The following is a 16,561-nucleotide window of genomic DNA, read 5'->3' as shown; positions in this document are numbered from 1 at the left end:
CAGTTGCATCAATGCATTATGGCGCCGCATGCACGATTTTACTACTCGGCATACGATGGCGCGAGTAGTCTTAATTTATCTTGTTACAGTATAGTATATAATTATGTAAACGTGTTTATTCCTTTTACATAAATCTTACTAAGTTTAGAGGGATGGATGTTTATTAGAGTTTCTAAACTGCTGAACGGATATCGATGAAATTTGACTGGTACGGGATTGTCTGAAAGAACACTTTGTATTTTTAATTCCACGGGAACGGAATCGCGGGCGAAAGTTAGTAGTAGTCATTATCATCATCATCACCAGCTCACTATACGTCCCCACCGAGGGGCTCGGAGCCCACCCTAAAGTTAGGGTGACAAGGCCATAGTCAACCACGCTGGCCAAGTGCGGGTTGGTTGACTTCACACATATCTTTGAATTTCTTCGCTGATATGTGCAGGTTGCATCACGATGTTTTCCTTCACCGTAAGAACGTCGGGTAAATTATGTACATATGAAAATTCGAAAAATTGAAAATCACATTGGTACATGGCGGCGGGATTCGAACCCAAGACCTGTAGATTACAAGTCAAGTGCTTAAACCACTGAGCCACCGACGCTCTAGTAGTAGTATGAACTCCATAAATAATAAATGTTATATCATATAGTAGTTTTCAAATTATTTTAGGTTACTATCACGAGGTAGTTACGTATTTTTACAATGTTAGTTGTGCCATAAATCTTAATACGATAACAGTATTTCAAAGTTCAAATTTAAAGACAATTGTGTTTAAATAACTTTTTTGCTTGGAAAATAGAAACTTTTCTTGAAAAAAATTATAAACAAGAAAAAAGGAAATTTTATTTCTCAATAAATTAAGGGAATTGCCCTATATCTTAATGTTTAACTTACAAGTATAGTTGTTAATCTTAAGGGCAGTTTTGGCGTAGGCCGCAATACGCACCCTAAATATAAATTATTTAGTTTACTAAAATTTATTTAGTTATACTCGTATTACCATTCAGTTCAGACAAAAATCTTTTTCAATTTACATCAAAGATCTTATTTTACTTCTTACTAATATTATAAATGCGAAAGTTTAGATGGATGGATGTTTGTTAGAGTTTGTATCCTAAACGACTGAACGGATCTCGATAAAATTTCGCATAGACATCGAGGATAGTCTGGAAGAACACATAGGCTACTTACACTATTTTTTTAAATTCCACGCTGACGGAGTTATAGGCGAAAGCTAGTACTTTTAGAATGTGTAATGTGATGTGATCCTGCAAATATGTTCTTAATAACAGCTTTGAAGCTTTACTTACAAATAAAAATAGCAATGTTTTTATCGCACAACCATTGCATTATTATTTCGCATGTTTTATTTACCTTCGTAATAAAATTATCACATTTGTTTGCCTAATTCTATAATCATTAGTTGCTATTATTTAGGCGAAGGTGGAATATTACGTAATATTACCGAATGTAAGGTGATTTACCTATCCTTGGTTAAAAGAATAATGGAATTTAAATTAACTAAAATTTTGGATGTAATGTAGACATGTATCAATGTTCTTTACCACGTAACTACTTCGGCAGTGTAACGCATCTGGTTAAAGTGCTATTTGGAATACCGGAATAGTTAAGAGTCATATTCAGTTTTTTTTATTCCACACAGAAGTCGTGGGAGAAAGCTAGTTTATTGTACGTAATTCTTATAAGATGTTCGTCCTATAGGGCGAAGTAAACGAACAACAAAATCTTTTTCAATAAATAATCCTATAGAGAGGAGACCGTTAGAATATGAAAATAAGAGAAAATGAAAGTAACAGTGACATTTTAGTGTTTTAAGTTGTATTACTCATACCATTTGCAGAATTAAGGTAAATTTGGGTTTTCCACGCAAAGCTTGTTAGAAGTGATTATACGATAAGAAAATTAAAGAGAGCAACCAATAAATTTAATTAATCCTCGGATGGGAGATTCTCATATTTGTTACCGACTTCCCAAAAGAAGGTAAGGAAAAAGTTTTTCTGGTAAAGAAAAAAAAAACTGTCTACCTTATATGTATTCTTATTTGAACTATAGAATTCCTGAGTTAATTTGGTTTTGTTAAATACTATCCATCTATATAATTGTTAGGCTTATTTTTTTTAATAATTACATTGTTGAATAACCCAAGCACTATCAAGGCTTTATCATTCTACTGATAAATATTGTAATGTTTCGATAAACCGTTTTCGGAATAATTAGTTTGTAATAAATTTAAAAACAATATATATTGAATCATTCATTGTAATTACATGATTAATAAAGTCATTATTATATCCATGTTTTTTTAACTCAATTTAATGAGAAAAAAAATATTAAGCTTTGACTTTCTTACTTTTCTTTTTTATTAGACATTAATCTTCTGGATTGCGTCTAGGATAATAGTAGAGATTTTCTTTTTCCGTTTATTATTACCTTATTTGTACTTTTGAAGATAAGAACTTGTGACAGTTGACACTACCGAACTAACACGAAAGGTAACGCCCAAGGGCGGTTATGATTAGCGTCAAATATGACGTCATTTTGACCAGCGTAAAACTGGTGCAGCGAATATCATGAACATACATAGACATAACCATCGGGAATGCGCTGGTTAAGGTTTATAGTTAGTTAATGTAACTCATCCTTAGCAAATTTTAAGCTTCTTACCGTTACAAATAATTTTAACTTTAACGATAACCGACGATATGGTGCAACCCACCCTAAGTATAATAAGTATATGATAACAGTCATTTTTTGTTTTCACAAGCTAGCGCTTACCACGATCCTACCTAAGGAAAGTCGAAAGAATTTTTTATTCGTAAATATTAATTAATTGCTTTCATTACTTTAAAAGTTTCAGATAAATATGCTTATGTAACTTGAAAATCGAAAACACATTGCAGTGTGGCCAGTCTCTCTATCTAACGACAGATATTTTTTTTCAGTCCACCGTCCCTCACAAATTATGGCAATCTAGGTAACGTTAAGTCCCGCTGGTGTAAAATTCAAATCATAAAATGCTAGATTGGGACTTGCTTGTTCCGACCGCCAGCGTAGTAACATGGCGACAAACCGATGAATGATTTCTCATGGATCCAAAAAGAGAAGCAATGTGGCTCCGCGACTTATTCGTTCCTAAGACTACATTGTGTGATTCTGGGAGTAATTACCAAAAAGTATTAGGTTACATTATAGAAAATTTCATTATAAAGGTATCAGAATGTGGTTTATCATAATTTATGAACACTGACAAGGCCAAATTGATTATTTGATAAATTGATTAGTTGGTAGCACACAGACGAATTAACATTATCATTAAGTACGTGAACGGATTATTTATTGATTAGAATATTTGGACTAATAATGAAACATTTTAGAATTCATTTAAATTTTATTCCCTTGATTTTTACATAAACCAAACTTCCAAGAATAAATATAGGATTGTTGTTGGTAGTTTTTGAGTTATTTCAATACATACAAAAATACAAATCTTTCCTCTTTATAATATTAGTACAGATTTGCAATATCTTTAGAACCTTTATAGGGTTTCCTTTAAACTATTTGTGCATGATTTGGTTTTCGGAAACGCACAAACGGATTGTGTTTTTATGTAACATATTTGAAACCGAAAGCGAATACATATCTTTTTATTTCTGTAAATGTGTTTATAATGCACTTGACTGTGCAAAGGTCAATTCGATATTGACTTCTAGTAGGCTAAATGATTTTAAGTACATAGCCTAGCATTATAGGGATGTAGTCGGGTTATTGATATAATTAATTAACAGAAACAGTTATTTCATTTGCCAGTTTTTAACTTTTGTTGGCAATTGGCATTTGGCATTCCACAACTCTGCGGTTATCGCGGAACTTTCTGCCCCGCACAGCCGCGTTGTGGAACGGTCTGTCCTCGGCGGTATTTCCAAACCAATACGACTTAGGGTCCTTTAAGAAGCGAGCCTACAATTTCCTGAAAGGCCGGCAACGCATCTGTAGTTCCTCTGGTGTTGCGGATGTCAATGGGCGTCGTTGACCACTTGGTCTTGGTTGGTTATAATATTTGCGGCAATATAGAGTAGAGAAGTGACATAAAATTGAAAGGGCGAAAAAAGAGAGAAATCTGTGTTCGATGAGTGCTCCTGTAGGAACGTCAAAGTAAAAAAATACATCGATCAGTGAAAAATAAGCGATAAGGAAAGGATTATTAGAGTTCGTACATTCGAACACCTAGCCTTTAAATGTGTCGATGAAAGAACTCCAATAAAAGAATCGAATAAAAACAAAATGCGTAGTATTTTTACAAAATTTAATACTTGTACCTATTCCTTTAGGTGACGATCTTGAATGAGTTCGTTTTAGATAATTAATAATTCAATTATCACAATTAATATTATATCAACATATTATCATGGGTAATTACGGCTTTTATCAATTAGAAAAAAAACATGAGATAATTTACAGAAGATAATTATGTTGTGTCAATTACAGGTAGTAGATTATGATTTAAAATGTCATCAGCCCTAAAAATATTTAAGATGATCACTAGTTTAATTTAATATTAATATTTAAAATCAATTTATTTCTGCTAAGTAAGGTTGGAGTAAAGGACTGCACAATATTAAGGTTTATGAAATTATGTGAGTGGGATATAACTGAAGAATTAATTTTTTTTTCGCAGTAGCTAATACGGTTTTTCAAAAAACTGATACCGCCGCAAACGAACGAATCTATGAGTAAATTGGAAAGTATTACTATGTATCTACATAATATACCGTATTGCGAATACTGATTACGCATGAAATACAATTTCTTTTGTCAGTTTGAAAAACGGTTTTTTTTTTATAATCAGTTTGAAGTTACAAAATTTTTAAATACAGGATGATTAATCCGATTTTAATAAACTGTGCTTGGCATATTTAGTTACTCGTAGGAGCTGCTGTAAAATCTTCTCCCTCAATATAAAGCTCAGGCTTTGGGGGCATCATTCACGCTGATACAGCTTGTATTTCTACAATAGAGTGAAAATTGACAATAAATGTTTAACTGTAAATATACATTTTAACTATGCATTACAATTTTTTATAGAATTCAACATTTTCAAAGCATTTATTTCTACAATTGGGACGTTAAATTGACAACCGAATTTGATATGAAAGATGATGAACTCATTTTTTGATGGTTGAAATAGAAATTATTTATATTTCTGTCATTATTAAGACTCTTTTCCTACAAATATTATAAATTCGTAACGTATGAAAGAATGTGGAAGGAAGAAACTCTTACTCAGTTTTTTAATTCCACGCAAAAGAATAATAGGAAATGTAAATCTTAAAAATCCGTACCGAAACTAATTGAAGCAATAAGTGTACGGTTTTCATTGTAGAAAATCATTATTATTTGTATAAGTTTTTGTCATCTCTTTCATTCTAGTTTAAATAATTGAATCAACGCATATCTCATCATCTATGTGTATCTGTCCGTGTATTATATCTGTGAAATATTAAGAGCTTCCGCAGGCTAAAGAATTTTCGGCCGATATTTTGTTTCAAGCCGGTTCCCGAACTTTTAACCATTTGATAGTGTTTAAGGTACGATAAAATTTTTTAATGCGGTTCTAAACTAGGTAACTTGAGTTGTATTTTGTTGAAACATAGGTTAACGTAACACTAATGAATCACTGGGTAATGATAAAATAGATGGAAACGTCAGAAACCCAGCATCAATGTGTCAAAGCAAATCCGTCATCATCTTCCTCCTTATTCTATTACCGTAAGGTCGACGCAACAGGTTTTTGTCATCCACATACTATCATACTTCATCTCAGTCATCACCTCCTTTTTGATTATATAAAAATAAATCGCAGTAATGTACGCACCTCCACTCATCAATAAACGGCGAACTAACCAACAATGATCGGTCGATAAAAAGTCTGTAGTCCGCGGGGGCTCTAATAGATACATTTACAGATGATTTTAATATTATTTTATCATTGCGATTACATTTTGTCAATATGTCGTATCTTACAATTTGATGACATCGATTTCTATATAAATATGAGCATCATTCGCTAGTGTTGTAAAGAGTTTTCGGAACAACGACAATGCGCATCACCTTGTTGTTGTTGGCCCTAAGCCTGGCTGTCGCAGCGGGTGAGAGATACATTTTTAAACATAGAAATTAAAACGTTTAGAGCTCAGTTTCTTTGTTATATCATAAGGTGGCAAACGAGCAAGCGATCACTTAAATTCGCCAAAATGGCGAAGCGACCGCTGTCCATAAGCGTCTCCTCCATCATTAAATTCGCGTTCCCTTCCATCCTATTCTAAGGAGAGCAAAAGAATGGGAAGGAAAAGGGACTAAAGTTGGGCCTCTGGACTAAGTTTATCCACGTAATCGGAAAATATTTGAAAACTAGCAAAATTCCAGAATTTTGATATCTAGTAATTAGAGAACGGTTCTTAATACCAGTGTTAAAACTGCCCTCAACAATAACATCTGTTGCCTTACAAGCCGTCCTTACAGAAGAAAGACCGGGAGGTACAGAAGAAAGGCGTTAAGCATTTACTGCTTACCACAGTTTGCAACACGCTTTTTATTTTTATTAATGGATTTTTCTATGTTTGTGTGATTGGTGTTGTGACGGAGGCTAACTAGGAGATAGATGGAAAGAGTAGCCATGTCCATAGCGACCATATCAATAGTTGATGTCTAGACCATCCCAAGACCTGGTCTAGATCATTGCCATGCAACGAATGGTCATAGCCATCATTTTTTTTCATTTGTAATTTGTAATATCAATTACGCGCTTGTTTAAAAACTAATTAAATCTGTCCATTCATCCCGGCACATTTGTTACATAAAGATTATGGGGCCAGTAATTCATAGATAGTATATAATTGGATTATTTAATTCAAGATATGGATTTGTGGATTTTACGTTATTTGCTTTTATGTAATTATAGATAAAATAATTTATGATAAATAAATATTTGAACAATGTGTCTCGAAATTCTTATGAGATCACAGTATATCTATGGACCCTAGAATGTTATCAGAAGACTCCATGTCTAACATTAAACTTTGGTAGATCTACTACAGGCCTTTAAATACATAACGTTACAACACATTTTCAGAAAATATGCCCTCTCTTAATTTATTTTACTGAAGCAAATAGCATTTGTAAAACTTGTTTTTTCTCATTGCAGCGATCCCCAGGAATCCTCAAAGGATTGTTGGTGGATCGACAACAACTATCTCACAATATCCCTATGCTGCTGCAATGCTGTTCTCATGGGGTGGTTCGAGCTACTGGCAAAGTTGCGGAGGAACCATTTTAAACAACAGATCCGTCTTATCTGCTGCTCATTGTTTCTTGTAAGTATACACCTACATATAGAAACTTCATTACATTATAAAAAAAATATTTAAATGCTTATTACTGTATCTTTAATTGGCAGCCGCAACACTGCAAACCAGTGGCGCATCCGTGTTGGATCCACTAACGCTAACAGCGGCGGTACCGTTCACAACACTAACAGAATCATCATGCATCCCAACTACAACTTTCGCACTCAGGACCACGATGTTGCTATTCTCCGAGCCTCTTCTAACTTCGGATTCAACAACAATGTGCGCGCTGCCAGTATTGCAGGATCTAATTATAACCTTGGCTACAACCAAGTTGTGTGGGCCATCGGATGGGGCGCTATTGCTGTAAGTATGACCATAATTCTTTGAATTATAATGAGGTAAAGTATATTAAATTATCTTTTCAAACAGTAAAATAAACAGCAAAACTGAAATCTTATAATAAGCTACAACAAATGTATTCTGTCTGAAATGACCACGCTTTGTAGAAGGTTATTCCAATACAGTTACAGTCTATTCCTTGCTTTTGTTTTAAAACTAAGTGATTTGATTGTTGAAACATTAACTTGATTTGGTTTCAGTACAAGGGACAAAGCTCTGAACAGCTTCGCCACGTGCAAATCTGGACTATCAACCAGAACACATGCAGAAATAATTACGCTGCCAGAGGATTGACGATTACAAACAACATGTTGTGCTCTGGCTGGCTCGGTGTCGGCGGTCGCGACCAGTGCCAAGGCGACTCTGGCGGCCCTCTCATCCACAACAATGTTGTCGTCGGTGTATGCTCCTGGGGACACGAATGTGCTCTCCCTAACTTCCCTGGTGTCAATGCTCGTGTCTCACGCTACACCTCTTGGATCCAATCTAATGCGTAATTTGGTTAAATAAATTGTTTTGAAACATAGAGCGTATCTTTCATTCTATTCGTCGTTGCTCTCCAATAATTCAGCAATTTTTCAATTTGGCCGATTTTAAGCATAACTAAATGAACTCAATAAACAACAGGCATAAATTATAAAAATCTTTATGTTTTTTCTAATTCTATATAAAGTATTAGTATTCGTAATCACGGGTTTGTCAGCATGTACATAGATGTTAATGAGGGATGTTATTGAGACTTTAAGATAAAGACGTGGCAGGATCCTCTTTATACATCAATCCATCTGGATTTCTCTAGTTGCTATCATTAAATAATTGTCAGCTATGATTAATCTCGAAGATAACTTGAAACAAACGCGTCGTGCTAGCCGACAAACAAACAGACACAGTTGTTTCAATCCTATTTTCGTTATCAGCAGCGTATAAACATTATCTCCGCGAAATCGGATTTTTTTTCGATATTACATACAGATACTCCGATTTTGTTAAATGAACAGAAAATTAGTGCTGTATTCAATTAGATAAAAGGTGATAAAGTCCAAACAATTTCATAAAATAGAAAGATAATAGTCATATATTTTACCGCTTCATAATTAAAATACGTACATCCTCAAGGTACGATTTCGAAGTAAGCAGCAAACGGTAGAAGGCGTCAGTAGTCGCCAATGGCACATGCCATGCAATGGCACATGCCATGCAGTGGCACATGCCACATAATAACAGAGAGTATTAATTTACAATACTAATTTGTATGATATCGATTACGATGTATGAATTAACTAAAACGTGACAAGTCGTTCTTATCAATATCTTTCCTCCTTGTTCTCCTCTTGTAGATCCGAAGCATCAGGTTTTTGTCGTCGTCTTCTTGATTATCACTCCCTTCTTGATCATGTTGTCACATGTTGTGACTGTTTTAAGTTTCATTCTTACTTAAAATAATTTAATATCTATCTAGATACATAGAAGTGGAAAGTCATAATTAAGTAGGTAAGTGTTCTATACGTGTTTTTTCCTTTCTTTTGGCGCTTACATTAACTTCACTGATGAATATTTAAATACAAATCCTAATATGTGTAAGTATGTATTTCTTTTCACACTAGCGGTCGCTCATGATTTTGTTAGTACAGAATTGAAAAATATCTTACAATATTTCCGCGAGCTTCAGCTACCGTCACATCATTGTCCTGCTAAAATTGGCCCATCGGTTTCGGATATTGACATACAGACGAACATTTTTAAAACCTTTTTTTTTATCAGCTACGCAAAGACATCATGTTCACGAAATAGGATTTTTTACTAGTGAATACAGACACTCCTATTTTTGATAGGAATATTCCTAGACCTATGGATGAATATTCAGATTTTTGTAAATAGATCATGCTTTCAGGTGTCACCGTAAGATTAACTGTCATGACACTTGTAATTAATATTGGAGTCTCTGTTTTGTGGAAAAAAGGAAAAGTGTTGACTATATAGATGACTAGTACTGAACAAAGTAGCCCATGGGCTTATTCCAGACTTTCCTCTCTATCTATGCAAAATATCATTGAAATCATTTCAGGAGTTTAGGTTACAAACATCTATCCATCCATCCATTTAAACTTTCCCATTTATAATATTAACGAGACCTATTAACACTAAATGTCACGGCAATGGAGTTCTCCAAGACTCTCGAGAATAAATTGACCAAAATAACATACATCGATTTACAAAACGAACAAATTGGTTTGATGGTGATTCATATAAAGTAAATCAATGTGTAATTTATAATAGATATGAATTGTAAAACAAATAAAAAAAAGACAGATGATTTTCATATCAATTTATTACAGCGATTATGTTGTCTATTTATATCATATCATACAATTTAGTGACATCGTCTTGTGTATATATATGAGAGTCATTTTTCAGTTTTGTAAATAATTTTCAAAAGCACAAGGATGCGCATCGCACTGTTGCTGTTGGCCCTCGGCTTTGCTGTAGTGGCAGGTGAGAAAAAATTAGAAAGTTGGATTACTGGAGAAACTACAAATTTCATATTAAAAATTGAGAAACAGAATAAAAATTTATTTTGTTGTTGTTACAGGTGTCCCCAGGAACCCTCAAAGGATTGTTGGTGGATCGACAACTACTATTTCACGTTATCCCTTCGGTGCCGCCTTGCTGTACTCATGGGGTGGATCAAACTTCAGACAAGCGTGCGGTGGAACTATCTTGAACAACAGATCTATATTGTCTGCTGCTCACTGTTTCTTGTAAGTGAATTCTTACAGAAATGAGAGGTCTAAGAATATTTTTTCAAAGCAATTACTAATTTCTTTTATTTGCAGCCGCGACTCAGCTAACATGTGGCGCATTCGTGTTGGATCCACTAACGCCAACAGCGGCGGCAACGTTCACAACACTAACAGAATCATCATGCACCCCAACTACAACTCTCGCACTCAGGACAACGACATTGCTCTTCTGCGAGCTTCTTCCACCTGGGGTTTCAACAACAATGTGCGCGCTGGGAGTATTGCCGGATCCAACTACAACCTTGCTGACAACCAAGTAGTTTGGGCTATCGGATGGGGCGCCACTTCTGTAAGTAATACTAAATAAATAATCATTTTTCATTTAAAAAAAAAAAATCGTGTTTAGAAAAACGAAAATCATAGTTAAAGCCGAATTTACACTAAGTATTTTACTACTAAATTTGTAAGTAATGAAGTTAACTCCATAGTTTTTATAGAATACCTTTAGAGTGAATAACTTTAGATTCATGCCAATTGTTTTAAATGATTATACAGTGAAATTCTAGAAAAAGCGCAGTACCTTAAAACTATAGATTACTAAAATACTAACGTTGATTTTACTACAGTACAAAGGACCAGGCTCAGAGCAGTTGCGCCACGTGCAAGTATGGACTATCAACCAGAACACATGCAGAAATAATTACGCTTCAAGAGGCTTGAGTGTTACTAACAACATGTTGTGCTCCGGATGGCTCGGTGTCGGCGGTCGCGACCAGTGCCAAGGCGACTCTGGCGGTCCTCTCATCCACAACAATGTTGTTGTCGGTGTATGCTCCTGGGGACACGAGTGCGCTCTTGCTAACTTCCCTGGTGTTAATGCTCGTGTCTCCCGTTACACTTCTTGGATCCAGTCTAATGCTTAATTTATTTAAATAAACGAACTTGAAACATTAAAAAATAGTTTTGATTCGATTGAAACCTTAAAGGATTCAGAATTTATTAAACCCTATCAAATATAGGGTTTAATAATTATTGAAAACATTTCTTGCCTGTCTATTTGGAATTTGCTGTACGTTTTGTTCTATTTTTGACCGACTTCCCAAAAGAAGGAGGTACTCAGTTCGTCGATATATTTTTTTTTATTTTTTTTATGTGTGTTACGGCATAACTCCGCCGCTAATGGACCGATTTTGATAATTCTTTTTTTATCCGAAAGGTAATGCTTGCAGGTGGTTCCCATTTTTTGTTTGATTTTTGGGGTCTAAGACTACGACGTAGTTAAATAGTTTAGCTCAAAATCGCACGACGAAATTTAGGGTAATTTTTGCTTTCTCTGCTTACGTAGCCTAAACTATAAGACTTACATAAAAATGATGTATGAAAAATTGTAGCACATTAAATTTGCTAAATAAAAGTGCGCGATGGCATATGTCTATCTATTAAGGTTGTCGCACAATAACCACTTTTTTCATTAAAATATCGCTCGAAATCTACACCCCACTTTCAACGCTTTTACTGGTGTTCGGTATGAATCCTTATCCAAATAATTGTGTCTATCATCAAGAGAATTTAATGTAGATTATAAATGCCCCTGGGAACTATAAAATTACGATCAATAGTTTAGGAGATATCATAAATAGCAAATTACGAGTCGCAGAAAAATATACCAACTTGTAACAAAGTTTTCTTTCTTGGCTTACGTAGCTTAAACTAAAAGATCTACATAAAAATGTTGTATGCAAGAATTGTAGCTCATATAATAAGCTATATAAAAGTCCGTGATAGCATATATCTATCTCTTAAGGTTGTCGCACAATAACCGTTTGTTTCGCGAAAACAGTCAAATAAATGCAATCGACTTCCTTAAAACGCTTTTTTTCTTATTTGGTATGAATCCTTATCCAAATAAATATGTTTTCACGATAGAGTATTAAATGTAGATCATAATTGCCTTCTGTAGTATGTAATTCTGACCAAAATTCTAGAAGTTATTAAAATATTAAAACTCACGGGCAACAGCGGCGCGCGGCTGTACAGAATTATGAGTGAATGATCGCAACGATGTATTAGATCTTTACTTAATTTCTTTTATAATCGATTTAGATAACTCATTCTTTGTTTGAAAGCTAGTGATTATCATACTGCAATGTCAATGTAGATTTGTAGTGTTGAAGTGGGATTCGAACACTACAGATTCATTACTTAAACGTTACTATACTCGTACTTACAATTGTTAATTGTTATAGTAAAAATGTGGAAACCCTTACGTATAAATATCACTGCATACCTAGGCTGACACCGACATCAAAGTAATAATAATTGTACAATATAGACATAAGAACTACAATAAGGGAGGTTTACTATTTTCAAGGAATTATTTCGTTACTTTTTAGTGTACTGTTTTTTTTGAGAATATTTTGTGTTTAGTGTATTTTGTTTGGAAGTCGGTTTTGTTTTTTTTATTAAAAAGTTTATTTTAATAATTCTCTAGGAGTGGGGCGTAGGAGGGTGATCAACTATCCTTGTCTAGGGAATCCAAAAACGTAAAATAGATAAAAAAACTATACTTCAAATAATACAATTATAATGGAAGCTACCCCCCTCCTACTTCCTTGATCTAGCCAAGGGCTGGGGACGCATATACCTGTTACCTAAACATATTATAGCCGCTACCTAACTATTTTTTTTAATCGCGGGTGGACGCAAAAGAGGGGAAAGCTAGTTACATAATCGTGCTGAGTGTGTCTGGATTACGAGTTCACCCTGGAATGAGAACAGCATTAATAATAAGGTTACATGCAAAATAATACTTAGAGCGGGCGCACACTTTTGACTAAACTACCGCACCACTGTTGACTGTTGTTCTATTGATTGTTACGCAACCGATTCAACTGTTTAGTTGCACAATTAAAAATCGAGTAGTGTGCACAGCCATATGAGCTCATAGTAATCAAAAGGCGACTAATCAGTTGAGCGATAGTTTGGCTAAAGGTGTGCGCGCGCTCTTAATAAAAAAAGATCCATCCAAGGTTGTAAAATTAAGATCGTAAGAATGTAAGATTTATCGCAAAGGAAAAATTGTCAACTTTAACTTTGTCACAATCACAAATTGTGAAATATAATTTAAAAAATATTTCTACATACATCTTAATGGTTTTATAATTTACTAACAGATGATGTTAGAACATTGGAATAAATTCGTGTTTTTAGTCCAACATAGAATTTATTATGAAGCCCTTTTAAATAGTAATAGTTTCTTAGAAAAGTCTACAAACATTATGGGACTGTACAGGTCTCTTTTCGCTCGCCCTGATAAAGATATTCACGGATGACTTTGATAGCACTTAATCAGAGTGATTATGTTGTCTATATATATCATATCTTATAATTTGGTGACATCGTTTTGTGTATAAATATGAGCATCGTTCGTTAGTTTTGTAAATAGTTTGCAAAAGCTAGAAAATGCGCACCACTCTGTTGTTATTGGCCCTGGGGTTGGCTGTAGTGGCAGGTGAGAATAAACTAAAAAATATTAGTAAATTATAAGTGATTCTTATTGACCGACTTCCCAAAAGAAGGAGGTACTCAATTCGTCTATATGTTTTTTTTTATTGTTTTTTATGTGTCTTACGGCATAACTCCACCGCTAGTGGACCGATTTTGATAATTCTTTTTTTATCCGAAAGGTAATGTTTGATTTTTAGAGTCTTATACTACGACGTAGTAACAAAGTTTGCTTTCTTGGCTTACGTAGCCTAAACTATAAGATCTACATAAAAATGATGTATGAAATAATTGTAGCTCATTTAATTAGCTATATAAAAGTCCGCGATAGCATATATCTATCTTTTAAGGTTGTCGCACAATAACCGTTTGTTTCGCAAAAACCGTCAAATAAATGCAATCGACTTCATTAAAAACGCTTTTATTCTTATTTGGTATGAATCCTTATACAAATAAATATGTTTTCACGATAGAGTATTAAATGTAGATCATAATTGCCTTTTACAGTATGTAATTCTGTCAAAGATTCTAGAAGTTATCAAAATATTAAAACTCACGGGCAACAGCGGCGCGCGGCACTTATTTCTTATGTAATCGATTTAGATAACTCTTTGTTTGAAAGCTAGTGATTATCATACTGCGATGTTTAGATTCACTAAAAATAGAGAAGTAAATAAACTTAAAAAAGGAAAACCGACTTTCAAACAAAATACACTAAAAACAAAATATTCTCAAAAAAAAAACAGTACACTAAAAAGTAACGAAATAATTCCTTGAAAATAGTAAACCTCCCTTATTGTAGCTGTTATGTCTATATTGTACAATTATTATTACTTTGAAGTCGGTGTCAGTCAATGTATGTAGATTCATTACTTAAACGTTACTATACGTAAAATTGTCAATTGTTATATTAAAAATGTGGATACCCTTACGTATAAATATCACTGCATACCTCGACTGACACCGACATCAAAGTATTATAATAATAATTGAGGTATTACAATAAGGGAGGTTTACTATTTTCAAGGGATTATTTCGTTACTTTTTAGTGTACTGTTTTTTTGAGAATATTTTGTTTTCAGTGTATTTTGTTTGGAAGTCGGTTTTGTTTTTTTATTTTAAATTCAAAAATCGAGTAAAGGAAAACAGTTAATTAATTATATTGTTTTATATTGCAGCTGTTCCCAGAAATCAGCAAAGGATTGTTGGAGGATCAGTAACCACTATTTCGCAATATCCATACGGTGCTGCCTTGTTGTACTCGTGGGGAGGTTCGAACCACCGTCAAAGTTGTGGTGGAACCATCTTAAATAATAGATCCATTTTAACTGCTGGTCATTGTGTATGGTAAGTTTTAGATACAACTTGTGTGTAAGATTAGCGGACTTGCGGTACACTTGAATACTAAACTCTGTTTGCAGGCGCGATTCTGCTAATCAGTGGCGCATCCGTGTTGGATCCACCAACGCCAACAGTGGCGGTGTCGTCCACAACACTAATAGAATCATAATGCATCCTAACTACAACTCTCGCAATCTGGACAACGATATTGCTATACTGCGATCTTCTTCTAATTTTGCATTTAACAACAATGTGCGCGCTGGAAGTATTGCAGGATCTAACTATAACCTTGGTGACAACACACCCGTTTGGGCTATCGGATGGGGTGCTATTGCTGTAAGTATGAACCAGTTGAACTATGACATAGTTGCGTCTGGAAAATTTTTACCATGACAAACCAACATAAAAGGTCTTATTGATTTAACAACCTGTAGGATAGCTTCCTAGGTGTAGTTCGACTTGATTTTTAGTCTATTCTGGAAGCACTTGTAAAGCAAAAAAAAAGTAGCAAAAGTAAATTATCGATTTTGTGGCAAAAATTCTTTACTATTTTTTTATTAAAAATAAAAAAAAAATTCCACGACAGTGGGCCCTCATTTCAGAATTATTTAGGCTTATTTTAGTATATTAACTACTTTGAATTCATGAAAGATTATCTTGTTAATAGTTCCGGGGTCAAAGTTCGGAGCAGCTGCGCCACGTACAAGTGTGGACTGTCAACCAGAACACTTGCAGGCAGCGGTATGCAACTAGAAATTCCGCTATAACCGACAACATGTTGTGCTCTGGATGGCTCGATGTCGGCGGTCGTGACCAGTGCCAAGGCGACTCTGGCGGCCCACTCATCCACAATAACGTTATCGTCGGTGTATGCTCCTGGGGACACGAATGCGCTCTTGCGTTTTTCCCTGGTGTTAATGCTCGTGTTTCGCGATACACTTCTTGGATCCAGTCTAATGCATAATTTTTTTTAATAAATTGAATTGAAATGCCAAAGAACGTTTTATTTTTATTCATAAATAAGAATTCACTTCAGTAAATGTATTTAGTTCTTTAAGAATTATAAGATATTTTTAAATGGTTTCAATGATTTTTTAAATGTAAGCGGTGAATTTGAAAAGAATGAATTATGTTTTACTCGTCTGACTGGGTATTGTTTTTCGGAGTTATGCATTAATAATAATTTACTATTAAAATATTTGGATTTG

At 34.3% G+C, this 16,561-nt stretch overlaps 4 protein-coding genes across 5 annotated transcripts in view; 3 read left to right on the top strand and 1 right to left on the bottom strand.

Moving 5' to 3' along the window:
• The window catches only part of LOC106099202 (solute carrier family 12 member 6), a 199,242-nt gene that overhangs the window by 53,018 nt on the left and 129,663 nt on the right, over positions 1-16,561 (bottom strand). The gene's annotated exons all lie outside the window — the stretch shown is intronic.
• LOC106099211 (trypsin, alkaline C-like) lies at positions 6,120-8,264 on the top strand. Its single transcript, XM_013277677.1, has 4 exons — positions 6,120-6,168; positions 7,224-7,392; positions 7,476-7,731; positions 7,968-8,264. The coding sequence occupies exons 1-4, from the start codon at positions 6,120-6,122 to the stop codon at positions 8,262-8,264; spliced, it is 771 nt and encodes a 256-aa protein (XP_013133131.1).
• Positions 10,171-11,466, top strand: LOC106099207 (trypsin, alkaline C-like). The gene is made up of 4 exons (XM_013277674.1): positions 10,171-10,260; positions 10,358-10,526; positions 10,602-10,857; positions 11,135-11,466. Exons 1-4 carry the CDS (start codon positions 10,212-10,214, stop codon positions 11,429-11,431), a joined length of 771 nt encoding a protein of 256 aa, XP_013133128.1. The 5' UTR covers positions 10,171-10,211; the 3' UTR covers positions 11,432-11,466.
• Positions 13,911-16,349, top strand: LOC106099206 (trypsin, alkaline C-like). The gene is made up of 4 exons (XM_013277673.1): positions 13,911-14,019; positions 15,191-15,359; positions 15,434-15,689; positions 16,021-16,349. Exons 1-4 carry the CDS (start codon positions 13,971-13,973, stop codon positions 16,315-16,317), a joined length of 771 nt encoding a protein of 256 aa, XP_013133127.1. The 5' UTR covers positions 13,911-13,970; the 3' UTR covers positions 16,318-16,349.

This window comes from Papilio polytes, unplaced genomic scaffold, assembly GCF_000836215.1.
Source record: "Papilio polytes unplaced genomic scaffold, Ppol_1.0 DF824135.1, whole genome shotgun sequence".
NCBI lineage: Eukaryota > Metazoa > Arthropoda > Insecta > Lepidoptera > Papilionidae > Papilio > Papilio polytes.
Note: the sequence above shows the minus strand (reverse complement) of the source record. Positions and strands in the feature narration are given on the sequence as shown.

Coding starts and splice junctions, on each gene's coding strand:
- LOC106099211 (XM_013277677.1), top strand. CDS start 6,120: ATGCGCATCACCTTGTTGTTGTTGGCCCTAAGCCTGGCTGTCGCAGCG. Junction 7,393..7,475: donor TCTGCTGCTCATTGTTTCTT/GTAAGTATACAC, acceptor TTTAATTGGCAG/CCGCAACACTGCAAACCAGT. Junction 7,732..7,967: donor TCGGATGGGGCGCTATTGCT/GTAAGTATGACC, acceptor ATTTGGTTTCAG/TACAAGGGACAAAGCTCTGA.
- LOC106099207 (XM_013277674.1), top strand. CDS start 10,212: ATGCGCATCGCACTGTTGCTGTTGGCCCTCGGCTTTGCTGTAGTGGCA. Junction 10,527..10,601: donor TCTGCTGCTCACTGTTTCTT/GTAAGTGAATTC, acceptor TTTTATTTGCAG/CCGCGACTCAGCTAACATGT. Junction 10,858..11,134: donor TCGGATGGGGCGCCACTTCT/GTAAGTAATACT, acceptor ATTTTACTACAG/TACAAAGGACCAGGCTCAGA.
- LOC106099206 (XM_013277673.1), top strand. CDS start 13,971: ATGCGCACCACTCTGTTGTTATTGGCCCTGGGGTTGGCTGTAGTGGCA. Junction 15,360..15,433: donor ACTGCTGGTCATTGTGTATG/GTAAGTTTTAGA, acceptor CTCTGTTTGCAG/GCGCGATTCTGCTAATCAGT. Junction 15,690..16,020: donor TCGGATGGGGTGCTATTGCT/GTAAGTATGAAC, acceptor TCTTGTTAATAG/TTCCGGGGTCAAAGTTCGGA.